The sequence below is a fragment of the Apodemus sylvaticus genome, chromosome 1 (genome assembly GCF_947179515.1).
Source record: "Apodemus sylvaticus chromosome 1, mApoSyl1.1, whole genome shotgun sequence".
In the NCBI taxonomy this organism is placed as follows: domain Eukaryota; kingdom Metazoa; phylum Chordata; class Mammalia; order Rodentia; family Muridae; genus Apodemus; species Apodemus sylvaticus.
This window is the reverse complement of record NC_067472.1, coordinates 52561283-52583982: the sequence shown is the minus strand read 5'-3', so window position 1 is coordinate 52583982 and position 22700 is coordinate 52561283. Positions and strand designations below refer to the sequence as shown.

Sequence of the window (22700 nt, the reverse complement as noted above, 5' to 3'; positions counted from 1 at the left end):
GAAGGCCACTCTTTAGGACACTGTATCTCTCCTGGCTGGGCCTCTGGTCATGGTGTCTGTTCATTGTGAGGTGAAGTTGGGTCTGGTAGATCTGAAGCCCCTATGGTAGCTCTGTCCCTCAGTCACTCCTGGGAGTGAGGGCTGGGCCACCGGGCTTGTGCGCCAATGAGCACTCTCCCCTCGAGTGCTTAAGATGTTGCCAAAGGTCCCTTTGTAATTCCCCATCCCCCCAAGGAAGCCTCTCAGACCAGAGGTACACTGCATCTACAGATTCAGATCCTGGGGAGGAGGTGGCTGCTGAGATGGTGACGATAAAATTGTTGCAGACACATAAAGCTTTGCTTTCTGGTTTTTGTGTGGGCGCTGTCCTGGTGGAGGAAAATCAGATGTCCTTGAATGGGTGGATTAGAGGGGACCATTGTCTTGCCACACCCTTGGAGTCTGAACAGGGAGAGAGGCTAACAGTGGTGAGAGATGAAGTCTCAGACTCAGTCTGGGCTGGGTTTGAGTCTTCCTGGGGCTAATAACTATGACTGCCACTGAGGGTTGTTCTATGAGCAAGTGAGAGAGAGGACGAATGAGGAGCCCTTGAACATGAACAGGCGACATATTTGCAAACTCAATGAAAAGTGTGAAGACTGTGGGAGCGGAGGGGTGGCTCCCGTTCTGTATGAGTATGGTGCACAAACCATTTCTCAGCTGGCCATGGTAGCACAGGCTTGTACTTTGTAGGCTGAGACAGAGAGGTCATAAGTTAGGGTTAGCCTGGGCCACATAGTGACATCCTGTTCTCCTCCCCGTTTCTCTCTGCTTCTGGGATAGTAGCTTATGAGTCTCACCCTGCTCATTTGAAGCCTCACTTCTAATTACTTTTAATTAATTCACCTTGCTTAATTAAAAAGCGATGAACTTGGGGACCTTCCTGCTCAGATGTATTATTCGCAGCTCTGGTGGGGCCTGAGCGCCTGTAGCCTGGAGAAAGACACCCAAGGGATGTCAGGGAACTTCAAATTAAGAAGGGGGCGGAAAGGTGACAGGGAGGGGGGATGGTGACACAGGGTTCTTGCTTTAAATTGGGGCAGGAATGAAGGAAGGCAGTAACACTCAACTGTGACGTTTGAAAAACCTTTGTGGGACACAGATGTTCAGGTAGAAGGTTAGCCTATTTATAGAAACATGTGTCAAAGGAAGAAACAAGCCTGCTTCTTAAAGAGAGACCATTAACCTAAGGCCTTCCCTGGCTGCGCACACAGTGAATGGGTTCCTTGATGCTCTTGTGGGCCAGATGAGCTGGGCAGGCCCTGATGGAGGCTAGTCTAGTTCTCTATCCCGTCCCTTCCCTGTGGGCGATGAGGGTACCTCGGGGCTGTGTGGGCGCAGCTTTCTGAGCACCCTGCAGAGTGAGCTCCCTGCTGGCTCACTGAACTTGGTCATCAGCGTGTTTCTCTGCTCTGACCTTTGCGTCTCCGTTGGTCCTGGTAGAACAGTGTTATGCAAGTGCATTTAGGAAGGTGGGTGGCGGGCAGAAGGCCTTTCACCTGCAGGTGTGGGTGGTCAGGGGCAGCCTCTGTGGAGCAGCCGTCAGCCCGCCTCACCGGCACAGGGGACTCTCCGGTAAAGGGGAAATCTCCTAAGTCCAGACTGTGTACTTAGTGTTTCATAAATATCTCTTTTCTCTCATGAATGAATGAATGAATGAATGAATGAATGAACTTTACCTTCTGATCCAAGCTTCCCTTCCTTTCTCTCTGCCCAGTCCAACCCTCTCACTCCCACCCCACCACCCGAAGAAGGAAAAAAAAAATACACTTTTGAAAAGCTGCTCAAGGAGTTCAGACTGTTCAGAAACTGTTTCCACTGCTGCCGCAAAGAGATTTTTCTTTGTTTGCTTGTTTGTTTTAAAGATCTCTTGGTCTTGGGAGTAGCAGAGGACTTAGCACCCATCTCATCCAAAATAAGCAGAAAAGAAAAAAAGGCATAGTAGACATTTATAAAGCAATAGGTTGTTTTGTAAGGATGGGTGTTGGGGACAGGAACAGAAAGAATAAACAAGCCACCAGGCAAGCTCAGGCTTTGAATGTCTATTGATCTTTTCTTCTTCTGAGATAGGGTCTGACTACATAGCTCCGGCAGGCCTCCAATTCACTGTCTTCCTGCCTCGGCCTCCTGAGGGCTGAGGTTATAGTATGTACCACCCTCCAAGCCCAGCAACAATTTATAACCAGAACGAAGAAAATATCAAACTATCAGACAAACTGATACATAGGATGTAAGGATCCTGTGAGTGGCAGGCAGAGGGCAGAGTCAGGCGCCCCACCCTTGGCATGGGGAGGGTTACAGACAGAGGAGAAGGCCAGAATGATACATGCCCACCCCGTGCTGGATTATCACGGGGCATCAGTGTGCATTTAGGATCGCCTTTATGGAGATACAGATGGAGACATGCAGACCTGTCTATGGATTTGTGCACATACCTAAGCTGGTGCACACACGTGGATGTGTATCAGTAGACGTGGCTTAGGCAACTCCACCCCAGTAACTGTGGTGCCCCACCAGCACCCAGACCTTGTTTTCTTCTGTTTGCTAGCAAAAGGAATCAGGCCTCCCTGGAGAAATGACCAATTCTAAAATGGGAGCATTTTTCAATTGTTCTGTTGTACTAAAACACGTGTAACATAAAACCTGCTACCCTTTAAACATAGTTTCACACCGTAGCCCTGGCTTGCTGGGAGCACAGTGTGAAGGTAAGGTCCGTGCACCCAGATCTCCAGAGAAACCAGGAATGTTAAACACACAGGACTGTCTTTACAATGGCAAAGATGGAAAACCTGAAATTCAGAAAGCTGGGAATTGGAAGAACTTAATAGCCTGGTAATCTGTTATCTATTGGGCCAGGGCGTACCAAGCTTCAACAATCAGGCCCAGAAGTGGCTAATATCCCAGAGGGTATTTATCCTATCTGCATGACGGAGACCAGGCCAGACCCTCAGACTCGTAAGCTAGTACAGATAGCCTGTTTCCAGAACCCGTCTTCTTGGAAGAAATGACATTACCCTGAGTCATTAGGCTTTCTTGTATAGCACCAGGAAACTTATTTTTCCAAATCACACCAGGCTTAAATATTTGGGAATGAATTGCCTGATATCAGGTTGCTTAAGCGGCTTGACCGAGGTTGAGGAGGTCAATTTGACCTGAGTTTTCATTCTCACCTCTTCATGGTTCACTTCTTTGCCTGACACCTGCAGAGACCACCCACAGGCTCGCCTCAGACTTCTGTTTACCCTCCTGCCTCTGCCTCCCAAGGGCAGGCAGTACAACCACCAGGTCTGGCCAAAATTCAACTCTTAAAATATGAAAAATTTAGACATTTATTTTGTGTTGGGGGCAGGCGTGTGTCGTGGTGCATGTGTGGAGGTCAGAGAATAGCTAGTGAAAGTCAGAGTCCCCATGTAGGCTCTGAAGATCCAACTCAGGTGGTCAGGCTTGGCAGCAAGCCCCTTTACTCTCTGAGCCATCTCACCAGCCCAAATGCAAACCCTGCTAAGTGTGTCAGTCAATGACAGTAAATTTACTTGCAATCATAACCGCTCATTTGCACAGCTGGAGAACTGAAACTATATTTGTCCAACAGTACCGCCCCCAATAGCTGCCCCTGAACCCTCTCTCTGTTGTTGGATATCTTAGGGTTCCCTAAGGCATTTACCTTTTCCTCTCTCAGTCATTTCTCCTACTATGATGTCTCCCAGGTTCACACAATTGTAATATGTATTCGAATCCCCTTCCCTTTGAAAGCCAGGAGCACTGGGTCGGGCCTGAGCATCAAGTGTTCAAAGAACTGTCTGGCACACGAGTGGGAAATAACCTGAGCCTTTGTGTGGAAGCTCTGCTCACACAGGCACACGTAGAATAGAATCCCACTGCGGGCTGTGAACAGCTGGTTTCTTCCAGAATGTTCCAAGCAAACAGGACTGGAAAACTGTAGCTTCACAGTGGAGAAGGCTGACAGAAAACAGCTTCAGGCAGGCCCAGAAGGTCAACAACTGTTGTGGTCACTGGACTGTATGTGCCGTTGGTACGGGTTAATGAAGGGATTAGAAAAAAGATCAGACTGATTGCTGTTGGCCTTGAATTCTCCATTCCCCCCCCCCCCCCAGCTCTCAAGTGCTGGGCTTATAGGTTTGTACTGCCATGCCCGGCTGCTCTTCCTTTAATTGTGATAAATTCATGTCGCTTGTGTAAGTGGTTCATAACAGGAAAGTGAGGCCAGGGTGTAGGGAAATTTTCCATGCCATCTATGAAAGTCTTAAAATAATTTAAAATAAAAGTTGTTTTAAAGGGAAATACGGCCCGAGGCAGATGGAGAGAAAGCTGCGCCGGCGGGCAGAAGGGAGGGAGCAGAGCCAGCTGGAGCCAGGAGTCAGGGCGAACTTTTGAAGCTCGGTTTTCTTGGGTGTGATGTGTGTGGGAGGAGGTTGGGAGCTGCCCCCTTGTCTCCTGAGCTGATGATTTTCCGTTTCCTCCTCAGCTCTGCATCTACTCCTGGAATATGTGCTAGCCCCGAGGTCGACACCCTGAACTTCTGGGACCCCAGGAATTCGGGATTCAGAGAGGCCAGTTCTGCTGGAGACAGTTCCACACCAAGGATGCTTAGAGGATGACTTTCCCAAGGACACAGTCCCTATCTTCTAGGTTCCTGGACTCCATATGGAAATGATTCTAACCTGACATGCCGGGTACTCCTAAAACGAAGTTCTAGAACCCACAGCCATTGAACAGGGCTCTAGTGGCAAAGCAATGCCCTGATCGTTTGCTTGTCTATTTTTTGAGGCAGGGTCTCCTGCCACCCAGGCTGGCCTTGGACTCACTCTATAGTTAAGGATGATCCTGAACCTCTCACCCTGCCTCAGCCTCCTGTTGGGGTAACTGGTGCATTTCCCAAAAGCAAGACTATTTCTTTATGGACTCCAGCATACGTTCAGAGTGTGAAACTTGACCCTGATTTTGCATCCTGTTACTTGACCTATAGACATCACCCTGTTTGTACCTGCCCATTAATGCCTTCTTAGCAGAGGAAACCCTGGTTCCATGGCCGCCTCTCTCAGGCTCCTCTGATAGGAAGCTGCCCTTGAGTCTTTGTATTTTGTCTTTCAAGAAACATGTATCGGATGTTTCGTAAAATGTCAAAGATCCCATTGAAAAGAAATTTATTTTCATTTTATTTTCTATAAAATGAGCTTAAGGAAAATCGAGTAAGGGGGCCAGAGGACCAAGCAGTTCACAGATAAAATCTTGACACATGGGGAAAAGGGCCAAGGACGTGTTCTGCCCTGTGTCCTTACCCCACTAGAGTGGTTGACCGCAGAACAAAGCGCCGACACTGAGAGTGTCCTATACTGTGAGCAGGGAGCCCATCTCAGGAGGGAAGTAGGTCCTCCCTGAGCTGCTCGGTGAGCTTGGGATGTGCTCCTAGGTAGGTGAGGAGGCTAAGTGTGAACTTTGTGTTTTAAAGGAGCCAGCTGTGAAATCAGGCTTGGAGCCAGACAAACAGGGAGTGCCTAGTAGGGACAGGCAGTTCTCAGAAGCCCCGGCAGAGTCACTCAGGGTCTTCACAGGGCGGAGCCCAGAGCCAGTGTCACTGTTGTCATCCTCCCTAGGGAGCATCCTACTGCCAGAGCCTTTGTAGCTCTCTTTAACAGGGCAACCTGGCTGCAGTGGCTCTGCACTGGCTGTCTCCATCGTGTGTGTGTGTGTGTGTGTGTGTGTGTGTGTGTGTGTGTGTGTAGGAACATGGACGCTGGGAGCACTTCTCTCACGTCCACTGTATGATACAGCACATGGGAAGCTGAGGCTGTGGGAGCACTGCCAGAGACAGAAGGTATGCTTGGAGCTGGTGAGCTCTAGGAGGCAGAGCGCTCTCCACCCTTGGACTTCAGGGTGGCTGTGGTCAAGTGAGCCTAGGTCGGGTGGGGGACAGCCACCTGTATCCAGGATGGCTCTTCTGGGTCACCCATAACCCTTACCCAAGAAGACCTGCCTCCTGGTGGTCCCTGGGACTCCAACCCACTTGGCCCCTCCAGCAAGTCTTTCCACACATCTTTGTTCCCTGGGCAGTGTCTTATGGACCTGAATCAGGGCCCACGGTCCTGACCTTGGCCTACTTTGAAGACTTTTCTGAGCTTCATAGTTCTCATGGAAGAAATGAAAGCCCTGCAGCCGGGGCCGGGACTCACCAAGGCTGCGGGATGCACCTTGCCCCTGATAGTTGTTCTTTTACTCTGTCCCCCCCCCCCCTAGCATCTATTTTGGTCCTTCCTTCGCGATGGTGCGGGGTGAGTCTCTTTTCATGTCAGGATGCCAGGCCCCCGCCACCCCGTAAACAGCTGAAGGATGTGGTAGGAGACAAACTTTCCACTGAGATGACTTTGAACTGGTCCCTTCACACGGGGGCTCCCCTGCTCCTCCCAGCCGAGAAGACCCTATCTCATCTTGCCAGGCTAGAGGCTCAAGGTGGATTCTAGAGAGGTCCCTTGCCACATCCCAGTGTCCAAGCCCACTTGAGTGAGGACCCTCATGAGGGGGGAGGGCGTGTTCATGAATCTGCAGAAGTGGTAACATCATGGATGGAGGGTGGGGTTTGCCAGGTGTACCCTGAAGGTTAGCTTTCTGGCTTCAGAGCCTGGCAACCAGCCTGCCAGGGAAGGAGTCTCCTGGCCATGTCTGTGCTGGTTCTGGGTAGATAACCTTTCAAATACCTCCTGGCCTGTGCCCTCATCTCCACTTACCCCATTCCGTCTCCCCTGCCCCATCCACTCTTTCAAACATCTCAAGGATGCAAATGAACTGCAAGGTTTACATAAAGGCACATGGTTCTAGCCTGGCACACAGCAGCAGACACAGACGTCCTTTAGCATAGACCTTGCCACCCACTGGAGGCCACTCTGAGTGTCAGCCAGGGCCTGGCCACACCGTGCCAAGCAGATAGACCCGAGAGAGAGAGCACTTCCCAACTCAGTTTCTTCTACTGAACAGTAGAGATGGTGCCCAGCAGTCAAGCTTCTGCTGGCAAAAAACCAGAGGTGAGCGCTGGCCTGAGGCTACACAGGATTTACAGAACAGCATGGGGAGCAGAATCCAGACTGAGGAGCAAGAAGCGTTCCCAGTGGTTCAGGACAGGAGGATGCCCTGCCTGCCTGCCCGCAGCTGCGGCTCCTCCCCTAGGAATCCCCCCAGCAGTTGTGGGGAGTCTTGACTGGGAGGTACCGCATCACAGGCAACCACATCCTGGGACGGTTGCCCCAGGAAAGGCTGTGGCTGATACAGCAGGAACAGAAGGGAGAGCAGGTCTGTAAACCAGCACCCCAGCTCCCAGAGGAAGGCTGGACTGTGCAGGTGGGATCGAGCGATGGCTGGAGTCAGGCTTAAAGACGACCGAGTATGGACACAATCCTGGCCAGGAAGCATGGCAGCAGCATCTACTTCAGTCCTGTCTGGGAAGGCCCTTGGGCAACCAGCTCCTGTGGCAGAGCCAGTCTGGCCCACAGGCTGGGAACAGCTGGGTGGCTCCCATCTGTAGCCCATCCCTTGGGAAGACCTGGGTCTCCTTTCTCTGCATTGGCCAAAGTACCAACACACAGAGGAGAGCTGCCCCGACAGTTCTGCCCAAATGGATCGGAGCTGTCTCCACTTGGCCCACTGCTAGCACGGACCCCAGGCACAGTACATGCACCCGGGCTCCACTAACAGTGTTAAGGGAAGGGGGCTGCTCCTAAGCCACTTACCCCTTGAGAGTGTTTTATGGGGGCCCTGAAGCACTGGGGTCATTTCCCCAGCCAGCCTCAGGATACCATCTCTTATTCATTGGAGAACAACTTTAAGATGTGTGTGTCCAGATGTCCCTCAGGACTGAACATAGGTGGCCAGAGTGCAGGTGTACTTGTGCATGGTATCACTTTCTTTATTCTTACTGGAATCTCCAGAACATTCTATGATAAGGACTTGGGCTTCTCTGCCCCTGAGGAAATGTATGTTGCACGCGCGCGCGCGCGCACACACACACACACACACACACACACACACACAGAGCACCGAGTTTAAGGAATTGTCAAGACATCCCTAGTTTTCACTCAGTAATCATTTAATCTCTGGAACTCAGGACAGGCCACTGTAGCCTGGCTGGGACCCTCCAGTTCTCTGATGCTGTTTAAAGTCTTGGCTGCAATAACCACAAAGTGTTCCTGTCAACCCAAGGGGATCTGTGGGGACTCAGAGCTTTCGGTGCCCTCGAGCCCTCCAGAACAGATCCCTGCATTTTTGTTCCAACTCGGCTGCTGATCCCCTGACTCAGGCAGGACAGGGGTCCTCTATAAAGACAAGGTTAGAATAATGTTCAGTTGTCCAAGGATCGAAAGAGGAGTCCAGTCAGTGCCTGTGGTGGACTCAGAGACCCCTGGTCAGCAGGACTGGCCTCTGCCTGACACTGGACAGGGAACATGCATTTCTCATGGTTACTCTTAGCTGACAGTGCCCAGGGAGGCCATCCATGCCCATGCTAGAGCGGCTGCTACTCTGAAGGCCCCAGGTTGCATCGAGGCATCGCTGGCTTCTTCAGTGATAATGGCAGCCCCTGGGCCTGTATTTCAGCAGTAGGTGAGCTTCTCAGCCCCTCAGCTGCCTCCTGAGACTTAGGATCAAAGTACTTGACACGGAGTGAGATAAAGCCTCAGGGTTACCCAGCATGACCGTCCACCACTGCTTGTTCAACCCAGGACCCAGCTCTCACACCATTGGCCATGCCTTCTGTTCCAGGCTCCTGCAGGTTAATCGATGGGTGGAGGATGAGGGGCTGGGAGAATGCCCACCCTTCCATCTCTGCTAGGGACCTCAGCCTCCCAGAAGTTGATGGGTGGTAGAGCGGGAGAGCAGAGGGAGGGGTCATTCAGGAGCCTCGGGGACCCAGGCTATGCTGCTCCGATGTCATCGTAGTCCTCCTCCTCCTCCTCATCATCATCAATGGAGTTTGCTTGGGGGTCAGGGGGTCCTGTGGGGGATAAGAGAATCAGGTCGTAGGGGACACAGTGGCTGCCCCTGCCACGAGGGTGGGAGAGTGAGCAGGCCTGTGTCCATCCCCTACTGCAGTTCCTGGGGCACGGTCTGAAACCATCTCATCCTTTGTTTACTGCTGCCTCCAGCCAGAGCCCTGTCTAGTGCAGAGCTGAGGTTCCCAGGCCGGTGCGTGGTGGATGAGTGTGCGCTGACTGCCTTACTGCTACTGATCCCTCCCCTGTGTGGCCAACGAGCAGCTTCTGCTTGAATGCCTCCGTTGACAGTAAGCTCACTTCCTCTCGCAGAAACTTCCGAACATTTCTCCATCCTACCCACATCCTCTGCGGCCCGCCCCCAACCCCAGCTACCTGGACATTCAAACTGTTCCACCGGAGGATGCTGGGGTGGTAGCTGGAAGTTCTGGTACCACTCTCCGGATGAGGTGCTGGAGCTGTCATTGGCTGAGGGCCCTGCTGAAGACCCGAGCTAGTTACTCTCCGCCAGGAGCCAGGCTGTGCAAAAACGACCAGAGCCAGAAGCCCTGAAGACTCAGGAGAGCCAAGCCTGAAGCTGGACTAATGAGGATGTGAAGGCCCAGAGAGGGGAGGAGACTTGTCCAAGGTCACACAGCCAGTCAGGGTTTGGCTCTATGCCTCTTCTGGGTATGTTGAACACAGGGTTGGGAGCTTGGAAGGACGCACAGTTACCTGAAAACACTGCCTGAGAGCCAGCCAGTTCCAAGTTGGGGGGCTGCTGCGTGAGGGGACTCTTCTCAGAAGAAAACGCCTGTGAGTTCCACGGAGGGGGCTTGCTGCTGGGATCATTGCAGTAACCCTCCTCAGAGGAGGTGCTGGAATCACTGTTGCTCCTCATGTGGTACTGAGAGCCCAGAGAGGGGGCCTCTGCCACGCAGGGTCTGGGGTCAGCAGGTGGGGTGTGGGAAACATGCAACTCTTCAAGTCCTGGGCCAGAAAAGGGGGTGGGGAGTATGGAAGCAAGAGAACTCTAAGTTAGGCCTGAGACACTAGTTGAGGGAAGTTGCTACTAATGCACCCTGAGGTGAGCTTAGCTACTGAGTTTGGAGACAAGGTGGACACCTGCTTCTCCTCTCCAAGACCTGCCCCCTCTGGACTCACCTTCTTCCAGCGGTGGCATCCGAAACCTGTTCTGTTGAGCTTCCTCCTCTGTGACCCGGTGCCTCTGGGAATCTGTAGGAAGCAGAGTGGGGTAGAGGGATTCAGGCTCCGTCTCCTGCACTAGGAGCCTGGAGGAGAAACAACCTGACTTGGACAGGGGTCAACTTGCATCTAGATTTTCATGTAGAGTCTTGGGTGTCTCAGGTCTACCATGAACCAGTGTAGAGACAGGTGGCTTCTGCCTAGAAACCTGCTATCCTGTACCTCTGCTCCATGCCCATGGCACAGATGCTCTGCATAAGAGTGTTAGCAACTCTGGGCTTGCATTCATGTCCTGGTTGCTCCAGAAATGGGCTGGTATTTGCCCCGGGAGGCACTTCTTAGGGTCAAGGAGAAGCCACATGACCCAGAATATTGTATCCTGTGTAGTTTTAAGGCTCAGGGTCAGGCTTAAGGTCTTAAGAATGTGGGTCAGCTCTTGGAAGCCTGACAATGATTTTGAGTTCCAATGTCATTGCATTTGGGACACAACATCGCACCTTCTACACCGGGGCTCAGATATCTCAAAGTATCTGAGTAGTTACCAAACACCAACCCATAGCCTAGCGGAAGTGGATCCTCCATAGACCAGAGTCTCCAAGTCAGCGGGTGGGGTAGAGATAGAGGCCACTGCCTAGTGCCCAACATCCCCTGCCTAACCCTCAGCTACCTGGTGGAGTCTCCCTGTCCTGCCCCTCTTTCAGCTAGTAGACTTGTGCTCTGCGTGGAGGGGTGGAGGTGAAGGATGTCCTTGTCCTGCTATGTGGATATGGCAATGACTGGTTCTGCATCATGTAGAGACAATGTTCTAGGGAGCTCACCGCAGCATGGAAGGAATCTGGTTCCCACAACTTTCAGGACTCTGGTATTTGGAGTGTTTCTGACACACCTGGCTGAACTCTGGTTCTAACTTGATGGTACAGTAGGCATAAGTGAGGTTCAAGGTTTTTGACACGCTCCAAGTAATTCCAAAGAGGACTCTGGCCTCATGTGGCCCCCCAGTACATTTTTGTACAGTCTCATTTGTACAGTCTCAAGCATCTAGGCCTGGCAATGGTTCTGAGACCTGACCCAGCCAAAGACAGCACAGGAGACACGCCCGTGAATAGACAGGTCTCCAGGGTCAAAGGGTACATTGAAAGCTTTACTTTAGGACCATTCAGAATCCATCCAGGGGAGCATCAAGGACACGTGAAAGTCCTGTGGGCACTAGCAGATGACCTCCTGCAGGTCCCAAACCTCTGAGGCCAGCCCAGCACTCACTGTAGAAGGTGGTCAGGGCCACAGGCGGCTGGGAGCTGAAGTCATAATGCTCATAGTCCGAGTCAGAGCTGGAGTCTGAGTCCTCAGGGACCCGGGGCTGGAAGAACAGCGTAGGAGCTGGGGAGAGAACAGAGGGTTGGGGGCAGGGCACAGCCCCAAGATAGGCAGAAGGCTTAGGGAGAAGAGTTGAGAGCCCAGTAGCAGGGACAGGGGACAGAGGAGCGAGTGACCAATTTTGTTTCAAAAATGCAATGAGACTGAACTCAAACTCTTTGGAGGCAAATTATGTGTCCTAAAGGGTGAGTGACCCAGTGTGTGTGTGTGTGTGTGTGTAGAGGCTATTTATTTGTTTTAGATATGGGCCTCACTGTGCATCCCTGGCTGGCCTGGACTTCTCTATACGAATAGGGCTGGCCTTGAACGCATAGAGATCTGCCTGCCTCTCCTTCTGGAGCCCTAGGATTAAAGCCATGTGCCACGGTGCACCATGCCCTGCACCACATTTCCATTGGTTCTCCCACTGGGACCTGGAGCTTGCTGAGTAGGCTGGCGCTGGTGGCCAGCAAGCCCCAGGATCTGCTCATCTCAGCCCTGCACCCCAGGACTAGGATGGTAGCCTCATGCCACCATGCCTGACTTCTGCATGGATACTGCGGATTGAATTCAGGCCCTCATGCTTGCAAGGCCAGCACTTTAACTGACTGAGTTATCTTTCCAGTCCTAATTCTTTTACTCAGAGAAAATGAAAAAAAAAAGTGTTTTTTGGTTTTTTTTTTTAAATAGGGTCTCAGGTAACTCATATTAGCTTCAAACTCAGGATGACCCTGAACTGCTGATCCTCCTGCCTCCACCTCCAAAGTTCTGGCATTACAGGAGTGTAGCATCATGTCTGGGTTAAGTGTTGCTGGGCATTGAACCCCAAGGCCTGTGTGTTTTAAGCACTCTACCAATATAGCCATATTCCCTAGCCTTTTCTCCGGGAGGCACTTGGGCTCTCTTGGGGGCATCTACTTGGGAAGCAACTCAAGAACTGATATCACAAATCAACTAGCCAGTGAGCAAAGCCAACCTTTCTTCTGAGTACCAACATCTCAAATGCTTGGCTTGCATTTGCCCAAAACTCCAAAGTCCAGCATCGATACAAGACTGAGCTAGAAGGTCACGTGTCTGCTAAGCCAAAGGCTGGCCTGGGCTCCTCTCCTGTTGGTGTCACGTCAGCCTCAGCGGTGGTGACCCTCCAGAGTCTGCCCTCCCTGTCCTCCCCCTGCCTTCCCCAGGGGTGACATCCTACCTTCTTTGGCAATGGTGATAGGGACAGGATGGTAGTTATTGATCCCTGATTGGTTGTCAGTGGACAGCTGCTGGTGGTTCACTGAAGCAGGGAGGGCTGAGGGAAGGGAGGCAGAGAGCCTGTGCATCATTTTTATTGTCTCTGTCTCCCAGTCTTTCAAGTTCCAGGTTCAAGGATGCATCTGCTTCACCCACACCCAACACAAACAGAGTCTGCTTCTCCCAAGAAGTCTCAGCTAGCAGGCTCCACTACTGGGCATGCTGGGAAAATCTTTTCCATCATCAAGAGGTTCTCTCTAAGTCTGAGCTAGGTGGTCCTTGCAGGACCCCATCTCTTCCACATCTTACATACTGGGGCAAGCCTGTGCCTCACAACTACCGTTTCCTGTCCAGTAGCTCTGGGAATGTCACACCTACCGTAACGTCCTTTGGCTCTCAAGAGAAGAATAGCTATGAAGATGAGGGAGATAAAGAGGAGACTTCCCAGGACAATACAGGGAATGAGAAGTGTCAGCTCTTGAGAGTCCTTATCCTTGACGCTCACCAGCACAGAAGATTCTGGAAACAGGAAGGTCAATTCAGGCAGAAAAATGGATGTGGGCTCCCTTCGCACCTTTCCTTGACTTTCTACCCCATGAACTGATCCACTTTCCTTCTCACGATTGTCCTCCTCCCTTCTTTTATTCAAATCTTCCCATCTTGGCTTTTAAGTGCCTCACATATGGTAAGTGCTCCGTAAGTTGTATATTTAAATAAGCAATTGACTAAAAGCATTTACTGCCAGAAATTTTCCTCTCGTACTAGCCCACAGCCTGTTCTCACCCCACCCCCATTGAACCCCTCCCCCAACCCCGGCCTTCAGCACCAGTTTTTGTTCAGTAGACAATTATTTAGTACCACTGTGTCGGGCATTATATCCTAGGGTTGCAACATGATGACATTATCACAGGCCTGGAGGCTCTGCTAAGTGGGAAGAGGGACAAGTCGGGCCACATGCTTTGGCTGCGTCTGCTTCCACAGGGGAAAATACAATACTCAGTCCTCATTTTCTACCCCTTTCTTTCTGGCTGCTGACGGTGACTTGGGCTAGGAAGGGAAGGTAGATTTGGTAGCCAGAGCAGTGTGAGTGGTTGCTGAGATGTGGGGGCTTTAGGGTGTAGACCTCAGGAAACCCCTGAGACTAAGTGAAGTGTTAACAGTGGGCCCACACATGGCCCCTGGAGGCTGCATCTTCCTTTGCTCTCTGGAGTAGGTGGGTATGACTCTTCACCCTGACTCCAAAAAGGGACATGGGAGCTGCAGGTCCTGCCAGCCTCATTCCGTAGCCTGGGCAGCTCCCAGCATCTCACCCTGTCAGCCTCTTCATCCATATCCCAGGTCTCTGGCAGGACTCTAGTCCTTCAGTCTCTCCTCCAAGCCCTGCCCTGGACATATTGAGGGTCTGCGGCAGGATGCGAGTGATCCAGGCAGTGGAAAAGGGAACCCAGCCAGTGCTTGGCCTCTGTATGACTCTTATAGCTCAGACCCATTCCAAGTGATCGAAAACTATCTGATGAAATGACTTCACAGCAGTGTCCCTAGAAAGATGTCTTGATCGTCATCCCCCAAACTCAAGGAGCCTGAGGCTCAGAGACATGACACACGGCTAGCTCACACAGCTGGGATATAAGCCCTAGTAGTCAGCCCTGCTGCTGGTCGAGCTACACAGATCCGCCAGACAGACCTGGCACGGGTCTGTCAATAGAGTTAAAGTTTGTAGTGCTGGCCCACAGGGCTGCCATCACTCTGACCTCTGAACCCCAGCTTGCTCCTCAGTATCGGATTGTAGAGAGGCTCGGCTCAGTTGATTCTGGAAGCATAAATGCTTAGGAAATAATGCAGGAGGGCAGCAGACCCCAGGCTCTAAACCTCGCTCATGCTGAGTGGTGGTCTTGGTGCCCCACCACCTGGCCAGGCCAGGAGTGTTGCATCCAAGTGGTTCCAAAGCATTTGGGACCTTTCTGGCTCAAGGAGGTGTGTGTGTGTGTGTGTGTGTGTGTGTGTGTGTGTGTGTGGTGTTGCTCACATAAGTCCTATATGGCAGGATGTTCCCCAAGGGACTAGTTCATTCACAGGATTGGTGGTGGGGGAGGGTCCTAGAAAAAAGCCATCAGTTTGTCCCCAGGCAGACCGCCATGAGTGTATGAACATACATGCACACCTGCACTGCCGGGAAAAGCTACACTCACCTCTGGTGACCGGAATTCTGGAAGGCACTTCAGAAGTGGACAGATTGGGATGTCTCTGGGAGCCTGTAGGAAAGTACCACACATTCTCTTAGTGAGTTTACTGAGTACCTACTGTGTACCTAGAAACTGAACAAGACAAATGCCCTAGAACCATGGGGTATTCTCATTGGGGGACACAAGGGTACAGAAACTGCCCAGGCTGCCAGCCATGAGGGGATCCCCTGGAAAGCTGGCCGGGTACTGCTTCAGTTAGAATGAGGGTGGGGGTGGGTAGAACCATTCCTTTTTCCTGTGTAAGCTGCTGCCCACCCTCTGTCCTTTCTCCATTCAACTTTCAATTTGCAACCTCAGGGCCCAGGGAGCTTTGTCCTCATTAGTATAATCCACACCCCTTTCTAATTGCTTTCTAGGGTATGGGGCTTACATAGGCCATTAGCTGTAGCATCCTGAAGTCTCCAGCTACCTGGAGAAGCATCCTTTATTCTGAAGCCATAGACATTGAGGAATAGCAGAGCTGGAGCTCAGAATCAGGATCTGAACTCTACAAGGAGTTCAATGCTGTGTCCCCACAGGTGGGAATATAACGCCTCTGCCATTGGAATAATGGCCTCGCTAAGGTACGACAGCAAGTCAAGAGTTTGGACAATATTTATTTTTAGTTTCTTTCACCACACCAAACCTCTTGTCCTCCCTTCTTTCCTTCCTTGAGTTGTTGAGGTTTGAACCTAGGGTTTCACGCATACTAGGAAAGCAGACTATCACTGAGCTACACTTCCAGACTGCATTCGTTTGTCTTTATGGTCTAGAAGACACCAATGCTGTGACTTGCCATTGTGGTGTGAAGAGTTGGAGAAGGGCAGTAAAAGCCACCTCCCACAGTGGGTATAAGGCTAAACTGAGATAAGACACCGAGAGCTTGGCAGTGCTTGGCATGTGATTTATAGCTCCCAATGTTGTCTCACATGCTGTTTCCATCCGTGTTTTCTAATCTGATTTTTCCCAGAATCACCACCTTTGAGATAACAAGTTGGCTTCACTTACTGAACCAATTCCAATAAACAGGGACCAATTACTTAGCACATAATAATGACTTTCTTGAAAAATACTGAACCCATGAATTTGGGTCTGAGCTGATCATATTGCAGAAAAAAACATCCTAATAAATGTCTACCTGTGCATGGTAAGTACAATGGTCTTTCTTGGGACAGTGTATGCCAGCTGTCTTCAGAGACAAAATTTGTGGGCTAAATCTAGTGGTGGAGGTCTGGGGAAGAAATACCTGAGCAGACAACCCTGGCCGCCAGCGACTGGCTGCACAAGTTGGAGTTGTTGAACCGCCAGGAACAGGAGCTGAGGGCGATCTCCTCGCCTTCACAGGAGTAGTACATTCTCCCTTCCAGGGAGTGTGGCAGCCCCCTGGGCCGATCCACTTCTGATCCGCAACCCAAGGACCGACAGAGCACTTTGGCCTCAGATGTGTACCACTCGCTGTCACACACAGTGCTCCAGACACCCCGGAAGAACACTTCCACTTGCCCTTCGCAGGAGTCAACGCCTCCAGTCAGGCGCCAGGACTGGTGTTCTGTGGGCAGGTGATGGGGTCAAGCTAAATGTTTTGGGCCCAAATCCCTGCCAACCTAGAACATCAATGCAGAGAAGAACCCAGACAGCCCTACGTGTTTTCTCTTTTGCATCTGTGACCCCTTTGTCAACCCCAACTGCTCTGGTCCTCTCCAGATCCTGGCTGCTCAAAGCATGGGCTGCGGAGAGGCAGAAGCTGCTGCATCTGGGGGTTGTTATGAGCGCTTTACTACCACCCGCCGTTTTTTGTAGATATGCCCAAGAAGCCCAGGCCAAACCGAACCCCTGGTAAACATATCCTGTCCTCCAGGTTCACTGACCTGAGCACACTACTCCTGCGTCCTCCTTGTGACCGCAGTACTGGTCTCCAGGCCGCCCTGGGCAGTCCCACAAGTAGGTCTCGGTCCCAGAGCAGTTCACCTGGTCACGGTGGATGGGTCCTTGGCCTGGGGTGAAGTGCAAGCCGGCCAGTGCCTTCACTGCCCAGCCACACTTCAGTTGCTTACACACTACGTGTGCATCCTCCAGGTCCCACGTGTCATCGCACACTGTTCCCCATTCACCATGCTCCAGCATCTCCACCCGGCCTGCGCAGCGGCTGCCACCATCCACTAATCGTACAGCCTGGTTCTCTAGGGGGTAGCGGGGGAGGGTTTCAGATTGTTAGTGGTGGGGGCAGGAAGCGCGGTGCATTGGACGCTGTGGGAGGGGCTGTAACCTGGAGGGTTTGGGGTCCCTTCAAAACTGAGAACCCAGCCGGTGGGCGTGGTTTTGAGATAATGTGGGAGGGATTTGAAATGCAGGCGGAAGGACCGTGTAGGTGTGGCCTTGAGTGAAGGTCTTGGCCACCAAACCTTAGCCAAAGGGAGCCTCAGAATGTGGGGAGTTATCTACCTGGAGGAAAGGCTGGACCTACAGGTCCCAATCAGGAAGGAGACAGAATTCACAAAGACTGGGTTAGGATGGAGGACTAAAGGACACTAAGGGGATGCTCTGGAGATCTAGCGGGGGAGGAGTCTGTAGGTCACATTGAGAAGCGACACTCAGATCTGGAAATGACATAATTTGATGAGGACAACAACGTGGAACACTTGAGTTTGCGTGACTTGGGAGGCTGGGGGTGGGGAGGTGGTAGTCCGGAGACAAAGGTTTGGCTGCAATGTTTAAAACCTGAGGTATAAGGTAGGCAGCGGGCAGGCACATGTACCTGCACAGGTGACCCACACCAGCGGCCTGTCGCCTCCGCACTCCTGGTCCTCCACCTTGCAGAGCTGCCAGTGGGCTCCGCTGCATCTCACAGTTGGTGCCCGCGCCCATGTCGTATTTCCGGAGCTGCTAGTGTTCCCAGAAGAGGCTCCTGATGGAAGCTCAGAGGTGGGTGGCATCAAGTAGGTAACCTTTCCGGAATCGCCACAGCCCAGCGCGTTGCACACAGCTTTGGTAGCAGCCCAGTTCCAGTGTGCCGCGCACACAGGCTCCCAGGACTCTAACAGGACCTCCACAGATCCGCTGCAGCGACTGCTCCCGTTCACCAGGCGAATCCCCAGCTGCTCCTCTGGAAGGGTCAAAAGCGAGCTGAGACTTCTCCAGATCTGTTTCCCCACCAGGGTAGGATGACCCCTCTGCCCTGTTTCATGACCTTGGCCAACACTCCTCTCAACTCTGGGCCTCAGGCCTTCCTGCCTACTGATAGGGTACTGTTGGGTTGCCTCGAGTAAGGACAGGAGAACTTCAAGGCCTGACCCTAGCATTCAATTGGAGGAAAGGTGAGGCTCTGGAGTTTAGGGAGGCTTAGATCGGAAGCTGGATCCCACAATCCCCTCTGGGGCCCCTGTCTCTATTGGAACATTTTGTAACAGAAAAACAAGGTTTTGACTGGGCAGCCCTGTTGGACCAGGAGTCCCTTCCCTGGTCCCTCAGCTGCGCTAAAGGTACAGCTAGAGGGCATGACAGTGACAAGACCTGCAGGTGCAGTGGTTGGGGGTGGCCTTGCTATAGGAACCTTTCTTAGGTCCCAATTACCTTTCTATAAGAATGACCTGTCCGATTCTGCTCCCTAGTATGCACCCCACTTCTCCTCACAGCTGTGCACAGAGTAGGGCCTCAATAAACACATGGAGAGCAAATGAAAGACTGCTCATGACCCCACCACAAACTCCAGCTTGCTCTGCAAAAGTCCCTTAAGTCTCTTGGGTGGACATGAGACTCTCAAATACAGGAATTCTCACGCCTCGAGGAGAGCCTATCGGTGGAACCTGCATCCCTGGACCAGGAGGAAGAAGTGACCGTGAGAGTCAGATGACTTCTTTGTCCTTGCCATCCCAGACCCGGTCTCCTTGGTCCCCGGAAGTTGCCTGTAGAGCCTGGAACGTGCTTTGCTTACCTGGGTCCACGGGCGTTTTTGGAGTGCTGTCGTTTCTGTGCTGGCCAGAGGGGACTGGAGATGGAAGACCTGGAACGAACCAGCAGCAGCCAGGGTGAGCAGGGGAGCCCCTGGGGCCTGCTGGGGCTTCTGGGAAAATGGGGTCTCGGCCTTGGTTCCTTTGTTCCCCTCAGGATGGAGAAAATTCTCAAACTGTGGGAACTGCTGAGCTACAAAGTGCTTTCAGACACCGAGAAAGTAGTTTTCTCTTAGGACCTTTTCCTACTTTGCCCTACTATAATCCATTTACTCTCAACATCACAGTGCGGCATATTGTTAGTAGTTCCACCTTACAGATCAAAAAGGGAAACCCAGGTGATAAAAATCCATTGCTGGTGCCACATAGGGTGCGTTTATCCCTTCAGAGCCATTACTGTCCACTCTGTCCCAGGAGGCTGATCTCCGTGGGATCCAGGCTATGGGGGCTACAACCGCGTGCCCCCTCCCCCCACCCTGCTTCCCCTTCCCTCCCCCCCCCAAGATCCCTTGAGCAGACTGTCCCTTATCTTCTTATTTCCTTGCTACATAGAGCTCTCCTCCCACCATAGTCTCTGTTCACAGAGGCTCCAGGACAGGACAAGAGTTTCCTCTGTGTCACCAACACTTTGCCCAGTCCCACAGTTCCCATTTCAAATTGGGTTACTTTTTTTCTTCAATAAAATGTATTTTGAAAAGAAACAAACAAATGTTTTCCTTCCCTGTGAATCTGCTTTGTGCCATTAAGAAGAATGCCATAGCTTCTCTCAAAGTATAAGCCTCTCCTCAATTGTCTCCCTCCAGGTCTCCCTGATCACTCTCCTGTCTCGGGTCCAGGGAAGTCCCAGGGCATCACCCTTGTAGACACAGCCCTCCCTCTCTAGGCGACTCCATGACCCTGACAGAAAGAATTCGGGTCTTTAGTTGCAAGTCTCCACCAATTCTATCCTTTGCTGCCTGGCTTGATCTAGACGGGGCAATGACTCAGAATTCACAGCACAAACTCCACAGTGATTGTAACACTCAGAGTGAGAATTCAGATGTGCACGAGTGAAGATTGCATAATTTTACAGAATTCTGGTTCCCACGGCAACGAGCCCAGTGTTCCAGTGTGGCTTTCGATATTTCTGCATACGCAGGGAGAGGGAACAGAAGGGAGGGTGGGGCTGGTGGTTGGGAGGGGAGTGGTGTTAGCATGTGGTTTAGACTGTATCCATCTGGCCATATGTCCAAGTGTGTGTGTGTGTGTGTGTGTGTGTGTGTAATATCATGTTGGGGTTTGGGGGTTCAGCTCACTTTTGTATCATCTCTTTCTCTTGGTATGGACAACCACTTTCTTGTGTGTAAAGGTGCATATTTTTCCTAGACTAGAAAGTCCTAGAGGACGGATCCCAGGGGATTTTCCAGGTTTTCCCAGGATGTCCAGCACACTGTTTGTTGATTGGCTGACAGAACAGATGCACAGAGTAGGAGTTGCCAGTTCCCTACCACGCCCCCCCCAAAATCATCCCCAGTTTATTGAGACTGACTGCACTCGAGAACTGCGGGCTTTGCTTAAAGTCACTGTCCCACCCCTGGATGCAAAAAGAACCTGGGTTTTGTGATCTTGAATTTCCTTGCTACCTCTAGCTCTCGTTCCACCTTGGTCTCTGTTCTCAGAGGCTCCAGGACAGGACAAGTTCCTCTGTCACCAACACTTTGCCCAGTCCCACAGTTCCCGTTTCAAATTGGGTTACCATTTTTCTTCAAAAAAGTATATTTTGAAAACAAACAAACAAACAAACAAACAAACAAATGTTTTCCTTCCCTGTGAATCTGCTTTGTGCCATTAAGATGCCTGGACCTAAAAATAAAACAGTGCTGGGCGGGAGAGACAGCTCGGCAGGCAGAGGCACTGCTGCAAGTCTGATGACCTGAGATCAGTCCCCAGGGCTCACGTGATGGAAGAAGAGGACTGACCCCAGTGGGTTGTCCTCTGACCTCACACGCACGTCTTGGAACAAACACGAGCAAACAAACAAATGTCATTTTAAAAAAGAAAACAATGTCCAGTGCATTTTTATAGAACAGCACAAAACTAACATGAGTCAAAATATCTGCCTGTGGGTAAACGGCTTACGAAAGTCTGGTGTGCTCATAGCATGGCTTTGGGTGCAGAAGCAGCCCATTAAAGAGAGAGAGAGACAGGGAGAGAGAGAGAGAGAGAGAGAGAGAGAGAGTTAATCCAAGCACCCTGGAGGCAGAGGCAGGTGAATCTCTGTGAGTTCAGGGCCAGCCTGGTCAGTACAGCATGTTCTGGGGTTGGGGGAGGGAGAAGAAAAGGAAGTAAAGAGAAACAGAGTCGCGTTGGTCTAAGGGCTTTTCAAGCGTATTAAGTAGGAAAAGCAAGGAGAAGAAGGCGGCCATGCAGGGAGGGCTTGGTTACATGGCTACGTTATGGTACATGGTACGTTAGAATATGTGTCTAAACGGTGCCTACGGGAAACTTAGAGAACGCTGAACCGCAAAGCACCTTTAGACTGCTTGTGTGAAACAGATGGCAGGTGTTCTAATAAGCATATTAAATTAAAATTAAGGAAAGGCCTGGGGCTGGGGGTGTGGCTCAGTTAGTAGAGTGAGCTCCTAACTTGTCCTGGGTTCCATCCTCTGTATCACATAAAACTGGACACACCGGCACACTTGGAAGTTGGAGGCAGGAGGATCAGAAGTTTAAGGGCATCCTTGTCCTTCATTCTCTCAAATATGACCTTGGGCTGTGCTTTCCATACTGAGAAACAATGGACCAAGCAGGGGAAGGGCTGGAACAGAAGAACTGGAGCGAGCAGCCAGCAGGGAAGCCCAAGACCAGCCAGGACAGGCAGAGCCCTTGAGGAGAAGGTTCCAGAGGAAGGTGCCACCAAGGGGACTCTGAACACAGGAGGGACAAAGCCCAAAGGAAGCCAGGAGCAGCGTAAGCTCACTATCCCAGCACCCAAGAGGCTGAAGGGGAAACAGAGAATTTCAAGTCAGTCAATGTGCATAGCAGGACCGGTTCTCAGGAAGTGAAATAAAATCAAACTGAACTGGCAGAAGAGCCCAGGTGTAGTGGTACACATCTGTAATCCTAGGGCAGAAGAGCCCAGGTGCAGTGGTACACATCTGTAATCCTAGTGCAGAAGAGCCCAGGTGCAGTGGTATACATCTGTAATCCTAGGGCAGAAGAGCCCAGGTGCAGTGGTATACATCTGTAATCCTAGGGCAGAAGAGCTCAGGTGCAGTGGTACACATCTGTAATCCTAGGGCAGAAGAGCTCAGGTTCAGTGGTACACATCTGTAATCCTAGCACTTCAGAGTTAGAAGCAGGAGGATTGCAAGTTCAGGAAGTGTGGCGTATCACTGCTAGAAGAGTGGTTAGAAACCAGCAGTCTCCCGTACTTCTGCTTCTGGGCACTTAACCTGCAGAAGCAGCCTTGAGGGGGAGGGTGGGAGCTCAGAGACAGCACGCCTGAACTGAGCAAGGCCTTTTGTTGGGTTGAAGGGAAGGGAAAGGGGTGAGTAGAGGAGAAGAGAAAGGGTGGAGACTCCTGGATGTGATTCTCCATGGAAATCAGAGTCCATACTTGGGCCTAGTGGTTGGACTGTCCTTCCAGCTGCTGGGGCAGGTCACCGACCATCTCTGAGCCTCAGGTGACCTCTTTACAAACTTAAATAAGCCTCCCCATGTTATAGGCTTGTGGTAAAGAT

General features: G+C 51.5%; 1 protein-coding gene and 1 long non-coding RNA gene across 8 annotated transcripts in view; one reads left to right on the top strand and one right to left on the bottom strand.

Moving 5' to 3' along the window:
* The window catches only part of LOC127690450 (uncharacterized), a 52802-nt gene extending 47617 nt beyond the window's left edge, over positions 1 to 5185 (top strand). For both annotated transcript variants that reach the window (XR_007979142.1, XR_007979148.1), the window contains exon 3: positions 4526 to 5185. This is a non-coding gene — a long non-coding RNA (uncharacterized LOC127690450). The remainder of the gene's footprint in view (positions 1 to 4525) is intronic.
* Positions 5186 to 8113: 2928 nt separating this feature from the next.
* Cd6 (CD6 molecule) overlaps positions 8114 to 22700 on the bottom strand; it is a 41961-nt gene continuing 27374 nt past the window's right edge. The window contains exons 2-13 of one of the 6 annotated variants that reach the window (XM_052189784.1): positions 18963 to 19031; positions 17787 to 18134; positions 16900 to 17211; positions 16278 to 16580; positions 14999 to 15061; positions 13188 to 13328; positions 12772 to 12867; positions 11481 to 11597; positions 10179 to 10250; positions 9750 to 10004; positions 9411 to 9515; positions 8114 to 9037 (exon numbers count right to left, since the gene is read on the bottom strand). In XM_052189784.1, coding sequence (XP_052045744.1) covers positions 8958 to 9037; positions 9411 to 9515; positions 9750 to 10004; positions 10179 to 10250; positions 11481 to 11597; positions 12772 to 12867; positions 13188 to 13328; positions 14999 to 15061; positions 16278 to 16580; positions 16900 to 17211; positions 17787 to 18134; positions 18963 to 19031 — 1961 coding nt within the window. In that variant the 3' untranslated portion in view covers positions 8114 to 8957. The remainder of the gene's footprint in view (positions 9038 to 9410; positions 9516 to 9749; positions 10005 to 10178; positions 10251 to 11480; positions 11598 to 12771; positions 12868 to 13187; positions 13329 to 14998; positions 15062 to 16277; positions 16581 to 16899; positions 17212 to 17786; positions 18135 to 18962; positions 19032 to 22700) is intronic. The other 5 variants (XM_052189785.1, XM_052189786.1, XM_052189787.1 and 2 more) reach the window with 5 other exon arrangements.